The 13052-nt window shown below is 37.6% G+C and overlaps 1 protein-coding gene across 1 annotated transcript in view; it reads left to right on the top strand.

Moving 5' to 3' along the window:
• LOC125238541 (netrin receptor DCC) overlaps positions 1-13052 on the top strand; it is a 302944-nt gene that overhangs the window by 249124 nt on the left and 40768 nt on the right. The window contains exons 2-5 of the mRNA XM_048145875.1: positions 9485-9671; positions 10602-10729; positions 11039-11226; positions 12024-12172. Coding sequence (XP_048001832.1) covers positions 9485-9671; positions 10602-10729; positions 11039-11226; positions 12024-12172 — 652 coding nt within the window. The remainder of the gene's footprint in view (positions 1-9484; positions 9672-10601; positions 10730-11038; positions 11227-12023; positions 12173-13052) is intronic.

Here is a 13052-nt window from a genome sequence, read left to right as displayed (position 1 = left end):
GGCCAAATTCGATATGAGTCTAGTAGCCTATACTTTTGACGAAGATTGAATGCGCGACTCGACAGCAATATGAAATAGGCACCGTGTATTATTTCTCATTCAGAGCTTTTCGTATTCACGCCAGTTGGGAGCGGCGCTTTCGACGCAAAAACTGGAGAATCTTAGAAAAGAACACCTTTTGCATAAAGTTAGTTCCACTTTTTGAGTTTTTAGTGCGTAACACTTTTCAGCTGACTTTTGAGCAAGATTTTCTCTTTGTGTTTGTCTTGAAATTGTCTTATTTTTGAATCTGAATAAAGGATCTGCACACTTGCTAACATTTAAAAGGTACGTTTTAGTCTTAATTATGTTACGAATCTACATTCTCCACTCATACAAAACTAAAAAATATTTTTTCTATGAGTCATCATCTTCATCATCAATGGACGAACAATATCATCATTTAAGTTAAAATTAATGTTAATAGCGTCGTTCACCGTTGTATCAACATCGAATTTCCTGGCAACCAATTGTTTGTAATTACTGTCTCTGATTGGTCGATAACGCGATAGATAAAAAAAATGTATTTCAGTTGCAGAAAAAAATTCCAGGTATCGCAAATTAGTATAGAACTTGTATGAAGTTCTATTTTTGAAATTATTACAGTTAACTAAAGTAAACTGTAATGAAATGTTATAGTTGACTAAGTTTCAAAGACTATCCAACACTGGAAAGTCAGCCCTTAGTGCGTTTTTCATATTATCCGATTGGATATCGGATGTAGGACCGATATTCCATACATAACAGGCGCCATCTTGGATATTTTCCATTGAAATCTTTTTGACATCCGAAATCGGATCGGATAATGTGAGAACGGACTTACAGTTTAGTCTGTGGTGTTCTAATTGACAGATTAAAGTCGACGAGTAGAAAAAATTACTTTAAGATTTCCACGTGGATATGAGTGGTAGTAGTAGTAAAAATCACTTTATTGTGTACAACATATATTATTCTCTACCTAACTACTTTTCGTTCACAGATTTGTACTCGTAAATATCATAAATCGTTATACCTTATATCTCACTAACCTAACCACAAAATTAAAATTTTGAAAAAACCCCAGACCGTGACATAGTAGACCGATTTTTATGAAACATGTCTAAGAACATTCCCGACTAACTCAGCTTTCAAACAAAAAAAAAACTAAATCTACGATGCCACAGACAGACACACACAGACATACAGACAAACAGACAGACAGACAGACAAACAGACAGACAGACTTATAACACCCCGTCGTTTTTGTGTCGGGGGTTAATAAAATAGGTACGTCACACAGTATGAACTTTAGTTTACATAAACTAATTTCAGATATCTCGTGTAACCTACCCTTACAAGATGTGTTTGGTTTAACTAACTAGATTAAAACCAGCTTTGAGTGCTAAAAGCTAGCCAAGTTAACTAATAGCTTTGAGCGCTAAAAGCTAGCCAAGTCAATTTTACAGCATATTCCTAACTGGATCAGCCTGTAGCTTGAATAATTTGATCATTCCTTGAATGTATAGCATGCGGCTTGATATGAGCATGTTACAGAACTTAATAGAACATTCTCGAAATTTCCGGAAAGTTTCGTGCAAGTTTCCGCTTAGAAAGTTCTTGTTCAGATTAGGTTTAGGTACATCTTGAAACAGTAGTTTTACGATTACAATTTAACCGGCGGTACGATATACCCGACACTCCCCTACCAAGGGTCACAAAGTTTCAAAAACTACCTAACCTTCCAAAATTGGTAAAAACGCACACAATACCCTTTTGTGATCATTTCACGCGCACAGTTTACCTATTTCCGAAATCGCACGTTCATAATTGTTACAACACAATGCAAAATCACAAATACGCAAAATATAATCGTTCATATACAATTCGGAATCACGAACACGTAAAATTTAATCTCCCGTGACGGAACGTGATCAAAACAAATTCTCGCCGTTAATTTAACAATGATGTACAGTCATCGGCACACATAGGGGTATTTGACTAAACAATCTGACCAAAATTATTTATATTATACATTACTAGTTTTTGCCCGCAGCTTCGCTTGCGTTAGAAAGAAACAAAAAGTAGCCTATGTCACTCTCCATCCCTTCAACTATCTTCACTTAAAAAATCACGTCAATTCGTCGCTCCGTTTTGCCATGAAAGACGGACAAACAAACAGACACACACACTTTTCCATTTATAATATTTTTATGGATTATAAGTAGTTCCATTGTGTCAATCCAAATATGCTATTTTTTTTCCCCTCACTAGCTCGGAAACACGTGTTTTGTCCTTTAATACCAGCGGGTAAAAACGCATTTTATCCACTAGTGGGTAAAGTAATTTGACCTTGAATAAAGTCAAATTAACTGCTTTAAAATTGATAAAAGTAGGTGAATCTAGTAATATAAAGATGATTTACCACCTGTGCAACTGCTGGAAGCAGTGATAAACGCATTTTTTGCGTTGTAGTTTCCTCGCTGTAGTGAGGGGAAAAGTTTTGTGTTACACTCGGGTCGGGTGCAATAGTTATTTGTTATACAAGGGGGCAAAGTTGTATTTTAACGCCGAGTGTGGAATTGAAAAACGAGCAAGTGAAAGGATTCTATAGTTGCACCACGAGCGAAGCGAGTGGTTCGAGAATAGAATCCTGAACTTGCGAGGTTTTTAACACACGAGAAGTAAAAATACATTTGCACCCGAGTGTAACACAAAACTTTTCCCCTCACTGTAGCGAGGAAACTACAACGCAAAAAATGCATTTATCACTGCTTCCAGTAGTTCCGCGGGTGCTAAACCATCTTTATTACTAGATTCACCTACTTTTATCAATTTTAAAGCAGTTAATTTGACTTTATTCAAGGTCAAATTACTTTACCCACTAGTGGATAAAATGCGTTTTTACCCGCTGGTATTAAAGGACAAAACACGTGTTTCCGAGCTAGTGAGGGGAAAAGGTATTTTACTTCTCGTGTGTTAAAAAACTCGCAAGTTCAACTATAGAATCCTTTCACTTGCTCGTTTTTCAATTCCACACTCGGCGTTAAAATACAACTTTGCCCCCTTGTATAACAAATAACTATTACTTATCGACTAATGGCCAGCTTTTTTAGTGAAATACCCCTATGTGATTCGCCCTGACATGATTGCTAATATTGTATACCTAGTATAGCCTTTTAGCTTTAAGTGATAATTGTATACCCGAATTGGGTCACCGTTGTAACTTACTAATGTAACGAATTAACACACCTGTGTAACACGGTTGAACAATAAAGATCTGTCAATCTATCTATCTGTGCGGCATAAAAGTGATGATTTCTGTACCTTGTCGCTTTTAATCATTTGACAAGTTTGTATGACATTTCAAACAAGATGTTAATGTGACAAGGTACAGAAATCATTACTTATTTATGCCGGTGACTGTACACAATTGCCAAATATGAACCGGGGACGAATGGGGTGACAATTATCTGAATAAGAGTCTGTATGGAAAGCCATAGAGTACAATTTTGGATGATCTATTTATAAGTACTGTAAGTAAAATATTTAATTTTAAGCTGTTCATTTTGAAATGACAGTTAGTGACTGCTTGTCATTCGATTAAGAATACGAATAGGTAACATGTGCAGTCAGATGCAGAGATAGGGAAGCATTCAAAATTATCAGATTTCATTTAGAGTTAAGCTTCTAATACTTAATTCTAGGCGTAACTCTATGTGGCTTGGCCGTCCCATGGGCAATTGGGCATAAGGTAAAAAATCTCTTCATTACATGTTCATTACTTTTTATTAGTTATAAACAGACATCGGACTTTTGTGCGTCATCTCATACTAAAAGTCATTAAAATGACGTAAGTCACTAAGAATGTCGCAAATCCGTCCGATCTCTGCTTATAAATCAGACAGTTCAAGTAGTAAAGAAAGAGTCTAGGTTCAATTTAATATGACACTCTCTTTTACTCAAATATTTTGTGCAACCCCGCTACTAGTTAGCAAATATTTACATAACGTCACATCCCAAAAATATTTATTTAATTAAATTCCTCTAAAGTATACAAGATTCCTTCCTCCCATACTGCCATGTTTGTCAGTTGTTCATTTGAACATCTGTCGCGCGTCCCTTGTTTGTCCTACTCTATTTTTTTCGAACACATATAACCTTTACGTTCTTATAAATCTTTATTAAACTATTCAGTTGGTTACCAGCATAATACGACCCGTAGACTAGTAAAATTTGTATTACATTGAAGGTCGCTTTATATGGTACCTATAGTCGGTTACTTTAAAATGCCTTGTTTACTTTACTCAAATACAAATGGCTGATTTTAAGGGTTCGATGGCTGCCATTTTGTCTGTCAATACTTTAAGTAACAATGATGGATAATGATGATGAAGCATGTGCTGTGATTTGTTTTATAAATAAAAATTACATGTTCAATTTGATGGATGTCTGTGATCATAGTTAATTGGAAATATGAAAAGCTGTTAGTGCGTTTTCACATTATGCGATCCAATATCGGATGTAGGAAGGATTTCAAAGGAAAAAAATCAAAGATGGTGGCGTAAATATATGGGATCAGGCGTCTACCTATAGGTACTTTTTTACATGCAACGTGAAAAGTTACTCTAAAATAAAATCAAAAATATCAACATTATAACAAAACGTAGACGTCATACTTTGAGAGAAAAACGTAAATGTTACTATTAACGTCTAGTACTACCTTCTTATTAAGGCGCTACAGGAGCGAAAACGCTAAAATGGACAGGAGCCCCCCTTTCAATTTGGGAGTTCTTGTTTAATATACTAGTGTTATTAACTAGATTTATCAAAAAAGAAATTGTCCATTAAGAACAACTCAGTTAGAAGATATTTCGAAAAAATCTTTAAAATCAAGGTTCCGCTCTCGACTGTTTCCTCTTTCAAAACTTAATCAATTATAAAGAAACTTGAGAATATGAATAACAATGAAATACCTAATCTGTGTCGGACCGTTCAGTTGTTTTGGATAATTGTCACCAATTTTGATTACCACACCTTATTTATGCCATATTCAATAACGCCGTTTTTGGAAATTTTTGATGGCCTCTAGCGTCTTTAAAAATAAGAATATCAAAAAAATCTAAACGGTCCGACACAGATAAAAATAATAATAATCTGTGTTGAAAGTATCATTGCTCTATCTTAAAAAACCAGGGAGGAAATAGTCGAATGAGTTTGTATGGAGAATTGACCCCTCCTGTAGCGTCTTAATTCATGTGTGATAGTATTTTTCGTCCATCCTTATAAAGACACGTGGCTAGACTGTCATTACTCACACACAAAGACTGCACACTTACTCCATTCTCAATAGATCTGCATCTGTCCTATCATTTTAAAAACTACAACACATTATAAACCTTACTTCTTCCTAACAAGTCTCAAATTCACATACATATTTTAAAAACTATATTTCTAGGAATTTTTACCTTATGTTAAGCGTCATAAGTTTCAAATTCGCATGTATGGTAGACCTGCGCGTACGCATACGGGCGGATAACCGTGATTTATGGATCTATAATTGTGCGATCGATTTACTATTGACTCTGATTGAAATGGGGCAGTGGGGTGAACGTTGACCACTCGACATAAGTGCCCATTTCTGTGACCCCTAGTGTATATTTCATTTGAAAAGGTTATAAATGAATTTGTTTAGATTAGAGCTGTGTTTCAAAATGTCCGGCTGATGGGTGCGCTGTTCAATATTCCATACAAAAGGTGAAACGACTAGAAAAAAACTTGGTGGTGGGTATTTGGTGCGTCAGTTAGATTTTGAAAAAAAAATTTGGACACATATTTTTTCTTTTTTCTCGTAAACGAAAAATGACGACGGTACAGTGCGTTGAAGTTTCGCGTGACGTCACGCCTAGGTACAATTTCTACTTAAAAGTGACGTCACAAGCCCCCACTCCGAAACTTTGATGCTCTGTATCTAAGGTATGAAGATTGTAATCATATTCATATATTCCTTGCGTTATCCCGGCATTTGCCTCGGCTCATGGAAGCCTGGGGTCCGCTTTGACAACTAATCCCAAAATTTGACGTAGGCACTAGTTTTACGAAAGCGACTGCCATCTGACCTTTCAACGCGAAGGGTAACTATGAATACTTATTGGAATTAGTCCGGTTTCTTCACGATGTTTTCCTTAACCGAAAAGCGACTGGCAAATATCGCACATAAGTTCCGAAAACTCATTGGTACGAGCCGGGGTTCGAACCCGCGACCTCCGGATCGAAAGTCGCACGCTCTTATCGCGTATGAAGGTTGTAAATCCTATGTAAATCATCCTTCGTATTATAGTGTATTGAACTATTAAATGTTTACCTTTAGCCTATTATGTACCTCAAAGAAGCAAGTAGCAAGTTAGTAATGAAATAAAAGGCAATTTTCATGAGATAATGCGGTTTTAGTGTTTTCAGCTCTAGAACTAACCTTGATGGTCTCAGAAAAATCATAACAATGTGTCCTTGTTACTACATAATTATAGAAATAAATTAGAAGGTCTGATGTGGTCAGAAAATGGGCAGTGCCTCAGGGGTAAAAAATAAAAAAAAATATTTACCAACACAGCACAAAATGGACATGTAAGGACTTATAAAAACTTAGTTAGTAAGTAAAATTACAGATGTGTGTGCAGTAAAATGGATGAGACTCAGCGAGGGTAAGGCCAAAACTAATAGTTTTAACAATTCCTTCCATTTAGTTTTAAATAAGAAATATCTTCACAATCTCTATACGACGCATAGCAAAAAACTCCCTCTGGATAAACAAATCGCTAAAGCCTTCTAAAACCTTAAAAAACGTTCCATTAATCTGATCAAGAGTTTTTTACAAGTACCTTGATGGCATTGTTGAAAACCCTACCAATAATATCTAGCGTAAATGCACCTGGCCAAACGAGAATCACACAAAAATCAACCTTTTTTCAATTAATTAAGAGCCCTTGTTAAATTTAGAAAACGCATTTTGTATTTTGGTTGTGGTCACATTGCAATTTAAATATTGCTTTTAAAAAACTGTTATTTTTAACAGAATTGAACTTTATGTCTATGCAGTAAGAGTGACAGGTGATTTTGGAGACGGTAAAGCGAGTTTGTGCGTCGGTGGGCTATGGATGACACTCAAGGATTTAATAAAGGATGTTTTCGTTATTAGGACCCATTGTCGTGGGTTCGAGTCCCGGGTTCAGGTGCAATCATACTTTGATTTTACCTTTTTTAAACTTCATTTTAGGGGTTTACGTTCCTTGATTGGAACCTTTTAAGTTTGTGATTGTAGGGCTTGAGACCGCTTTAGATCAGGAGTACTTTTAAAGATCTTTTGAGTGTTTACCGACGTTCCAATAAAGTAAAAGCATGATGTAGTAGCGAAACAGAGTTAGGCACTGGTCCCACCGCGAGCTGGTAAGCTATGAGCTATCGGCTATAAAAACGAACAAAAGATAATCACTCCCGTGTAAATAAAAGAGACACGGCGATGTTTATAGTTACTCGCCCAGCGGTGAGCTATCAATATCGCCGTGTCTCTTTTATTTGCACGGGAGTGATTATGTTTTGTTCGTTTTTATAGCCGATAGCTCATAGCTTACTAGCTCGCGGTGGGACCCGTGCCTAAGTTATTTACTTTGACAGGAAAACAAGTATGGGTCAGTAACGATAAATAAATAGCTATAAAACTTCCCGAGCGAAATAATTATGATGATTTAAACGTCAATTTATTTAGTCCTAGGATTCCTACGAACCTGTATCCTTCATGGAATAAATGTCCCTACCACCTTTCTTTCTTATTTTAAGTTATGTAGAAAGTCTTAGTTTTACTTAAAATCAGCGGCAGTAAATTTTACTGCAACATTATGCAGCCGGCGTATCATGCTTCCAATTTTATCACTTGTCCACGTGGATAAGACAACTGTCACTCTCACACTGACATACTTGCTAAAGCGTGACGGATGCTTTATCCACGTGGATAAATGATAAAATTGGAATCATAATACGCCGGCTGAGTCGCGGCCATTTTTAATATTAACCCTTAATTTGATTTTGTCCGCTGGGACGGACAACTGATAAAAAAAAATATTTCGCATTTTAGGTAGAATTTTATTTAATTTAACATATGGAAATCGACGCTTTGATGATACATGCTTGATAGAAAAATACTATTTGAGCACTGTCAACACTCGTTTGACAGTTGCTCGTCAAGATGACACCGCATCAGAAGTCAACTGTTTTTAGCAAAGTATTTATGCGTTTTTCTTTTGTTTTTTGTAGGAACGGGGTATTTCTGTTGTATAAATAATACAATGCATTACATAATAGTGGCATGTGGTTATGTTTTCAATGTATTTCTCTATTTCTAATACTCATAATCATCATCTAAACAAGTTGTCCGCCGCACCGGACAGTGCCAAATATATACTAAATACGATTTGTCCGCCGTGGCGGACTTTGCCAATGTTGTGGTGACACGTGTCCTAACCAATTATTATTTTATTTTGTTCATTAATTTTGGTTTTTGGTGGCCTTGTATGCTTAGATTTTTTATTTAATTCAACAACGTGTTTTGCTGGACCAAGCAGTTAAAATTTAGTCACTTATAGGTATAAGTAGTGCGCGGATATTGTGAATGTTACGTGTCGTGCGGTGGGCAATAAACATTAAACAAAAACGGGTAGATAGAAATTTATAATTTTTTTGTCTACCCCGAACATTAATATAAAGTAATATTGGGTAGTTTTGTGTTGTTTACATCTTCGACGACATTTTGCTGAGACATCACTGTTACATCAGTTTTCGTGACCACGGCCAGTGCAACCTGGACGAAAAGTCGGAAAAAAGGCAAAATAATGATATTTAACTTATTAGTGACTTTAAATATGTGTCAATTTGATTTTCATACAAAACTATTATATTCGTTAATTTTTAAAATAAATATATGTTATGAAATACTTGTTTATTTTAAATGACCGTATGTTTGGCAATGTCCGCCTCGGCGGACATATTAATGTATCCCAATATTTGGCAGAGTCCGCTGTGGCGGACATACTTTTTTTCCAAAACTAATAAATCTAGATTTTTTTAAATATTTTTCGGAAGCTTTAAAAACACCTGTTGTTCAATATATTTAGTAAAATTTGAAAGTTAATGTCATCAGAGTCTCTGCCAAATTAAGGGTTAACCTGTTTGATCCAATTATTTTAATTAAAATATTGTAATAATATGATATTAAATAAATCCTTTCTATGATTTAAGATAAGATAAGCCAAAGGCAAAGACGTGGCCTACGATGGACTGAGCTCGCCCAGAAGATGCCTGTTCACTCTTGATTTGAACTATGGATGTCGGTCTGAAATAAAGAGCTAATTTCAACTATCTTGTCATACACTAAATCCATCTCTTCAAGTGAACTAAATCTACTTCTCCATCGTTCCAGGTGCAGAGGAGCTGGTCCCAGACGAAGGCGTCCGGTTGACAGCAGAACCGCACGACGCGGTGGTAGAAGAAGGGGATGCTATAGTCTTGGCGTGTGCTGCAGCCAGGGGGGCCAGGGTGCACTGGAGACACCGAGCTGATGGTCCACCGAGAAGGGATGACGTCATATCCAGCGAGGATAAGTACAGGTTAGTGAAGAGTTCATGAGATCTGGTGGAAGAAGGGGACGCTATAGTCCTGGCGTGTGTTGCAGCTCGAGGGGCCAGGGTGCACTGGAGACACCGAGCTGATGGTCCACCGAGGAGGGATGACGTAATATCCAGTGAGGATAAGTACAGGTTAGTGAAGAGTTCATGAGATCTGGTGGAAGAAGGGGACGCTATAGTCCTGGCGTGTGTTGCAGCTCGAGGGGCCAGGGTGCACTGGAGACACCGAGCTGATGGTCCACCGAGGAGAGATGACGTAATATCCAGTAAGGTTAAGTACAGGTTAGTGAAGAGTTCATGAGATCTGGTGGAAGAAGGGGACGCTATAGTCCTGGCTGCTCGAGGGGCCAGGGTGCACTGGAGACACCGAGCTGATGGTCCACCGAGGAGGGATAACGTGATATCTAGTGAGGATAAATACAGGTTAGTGAGAGAACAGGTTTTTGATGGGAAAATGGGGCGCCATTTGTAACATCTTGCTTTTTAGTGAGCAAATTCATACTGGAGGCATGGAATTCATGGTCTACCGAGGAGAACTGACGTGCTGCTCTGCGAGGAAGAGTACAGGTTAGTGGAGAACGAGTTTTTGAGGCAAAAAAAGGGGGTGCCAATTGTAATTTATCGCTGTCTGAGTTTTAGGAATTTCATTGAGATATCACATCGGTCTACTGTCTTCTGATATCTCCTTTAGCAATTTTCTTGCAATAAAGAATTTCAACAGTTAAGCTCCTGCTTGATAATGAACAAGGTACTGGATTGGCGTGGTGGGTTTATCCAAAATTACCGGCAAAAGGGATGCTGAAAGTCATGAAGAGTATACCTACAAAAGACACTAGTCACAACCAACAGGGTTATGTAAAGGCAAAGCAGAATAGTGGGATACTAATATTATTTTTATCTCTTTCATTTCAGAAAGCAGCTGGCGAACGGTTCTCTAGCAATAGAGAGCATGTCAGCAACGCTGGCAGGCCATTACCAGTGTGTGGCCACAGGCAGCGCGGGCAGCGTGGTGTCAAGAGTGGCGCTATTATATTTAGCAGGTGAGTTTTATTGTCTCGCAGAGCAGAACTCGTCATATTTAACCCAGGTGCGATTTTCCATTCATATTACCTTTAACTTGCAGACATGAGTAAGACTAACAGTTATTGTGGCCAGGTCATCCTAATGTCGGAAATATGACGTTTAGAATGTCACCTCTTCACTTCTTTTATATTTAAGTCATTGCAAAGTTAGCTTAGATGCACTCAATCTACAAACCATTTTGTTTCGTAACCATCTGTGATTGTATAAACCTCTGGTGAACCTAAGTTCTGCTCCAGAAGTGATTCCATCATCTTTTTGCATTTCAGAAGTCCCACCACTCCTCCCCGGCCCTCGCAGTATCCTTGGAACAGTGGGAGCTCCAGCACTCCTCCCTTGCGGAGTCTCCTCTCCTCCAAGAGTGGCCGTGAGGCTGCAGGGACCAGCAGCGTTACCTGAGAGGAAGGTCTACTCCGCAGCGAGGTTACACAGCCCACCACCAGTTCTCAAGCTTAACGTAAGTATTGTATAGCAATTGGGGATAGCGCTATGCTTAAGAACTCATACAATTTACGCTGTGTGCATTGCAGCAAACTTGACTTGACGAGGACTTTTTTCATCAAACACAATTAATGATTAACACGTATGTATACTCTGAATATTTTCGACATTAATTATTATGTAAATGAGCTGATGAAATGTAGATTTATAATGGTATGAGATAATGAATAATAATGTAGTTCCTATATATAATAATGTACATGACTGTTTTTATTATTTAAGTTCAATTTTATTTAGTTATAGGAATAATTATGTATGTATACCGTAAAACGGTTGATTGTGACACAAGCTATAATTGTTTATTAATACTGTAACATCTGTAAACTGACATGCACAATCTGACAATAAATGATTACTTACTTACTTACTTACAAAAACAAAAGGGTTCCGACTCAGCTATACGCTTCACCCTTTCGATTAAAGCACTGATATTCTGCCGGTACCCAGATCACCTTACAATAAAAGAAATCCCACACACACACACCTATCTATCATTTGTTACCATTCCTGTCACAATTTATCGAGTTGATGTTATTTCCAAGGTCAGTTAAGAGCTTAAGGGCGCATTTAGATGGTACGAGACCTCTCATACGAGTTTTATTACATTGCAACAGCAACAGCCCGCAATGTAACTAACTAAATCCCATGCGAGTTCGCACGCCGTCTAAATCAGGTGTCTAAATCAAGAGTGTTACTTTTAATGAAATTCTCATAACTGTAGACTATAACTAATCAACTCTTCGTGTTTTGCAGGTGACGTGGCTAAAGAACGGGTCACCAGTACGACTAGAAGCAGCGAGGGTGTCGGTGACGCCGAGCGGAGCGCTAGAACTAGACCCTCTGCGGCCTCACGATGCTGCCACCTACCGGTGTCGAGTAGCACTATCGCCGCATAAACATAGGCAAGATATTGCTAGAACTATGAATAAGAATAGTTTATTTCTAAAAGTTTTACAAGCTATAGTTACCAGAGGCACAAGGTTACACTTGTATCGCGATCGCGGGGAACCAATTACAACTTTTTTCATCACACCAACTAATAAAGGCTTACTTTGCTATTCGAAAACAGATAGCAAAATAGCTTTTTATTCACAAGAGTGCAAAGTCATTTCATACAAATTTTAACTTGTTGTCTTAAGCTGCCTTGTAGAATTTACTTCTAAAAGATGATTTTGCATCATAAAAATCTAATAAAGTGATGGATTTGATTTAATTTGATGTTTTATAGTCAGTATTTTGTTCATGTTGGTGTGGTGAAAAAATTTGAGTTTCACTCGGTGGCAAAGTTTGTTTAACCTACGTGCCTTGAAACCCTCGCAACGCTCAAGATTCCACTTTTGAACCACTCGCTGCGCTCTCGGTTCAATATTGGAATCTTTCGCTTGCTCGGGTATCAATATTGGCACGTGCGGTTAAACAACAACTTTGACACCCCTTGTAAAACAAATAACTATTATCCGCGTTTCGTTAGGTACTACATGCAAACTTTATCTAAGTTAACACAAAAATATTATGGCTTATAATCAAATAAACTATGATAAGTGTATTCGGTGCTTTGTGATCCTGGTAGAATAGTTCATCACCACATGCACGTTAGGCATGATACTCCTACAACTAAGATTAGGGTAGTGTTTGATGCAGTTATTTTTATTTTATCAGTGAATTCTATGTTAACTAAGAGTCATTGCCGCCCACACACAAAATATCTGTGGTAACTAAACGCCTGCTCCGTCCCCCCCTCCCTCTCTTGGGATAGATATACTCACGTGAAGATGTTGTGTA

The sequence above is a fragment of the Leguminivora glycinivorella genome, chromosome 24 (genome assembly GCF_023078275.1).
Source record: "Leguminivora glycinivorella isolate SPB_JAAS2020 chromosome 24, LegGlyc_1.1, whole genome shotgun sequence".
Classification (NCBI taxonomy): domain Eukaryota; kingdom Metazoa; phylum Arthropoda; class Insecta; order Lepidoptera; family Tortricidae; genus Leguminivora; species Leguminivora glycinivorella.
This window is presented reverse-complemented; position numbering and strand designations above follow the sequence as displayed.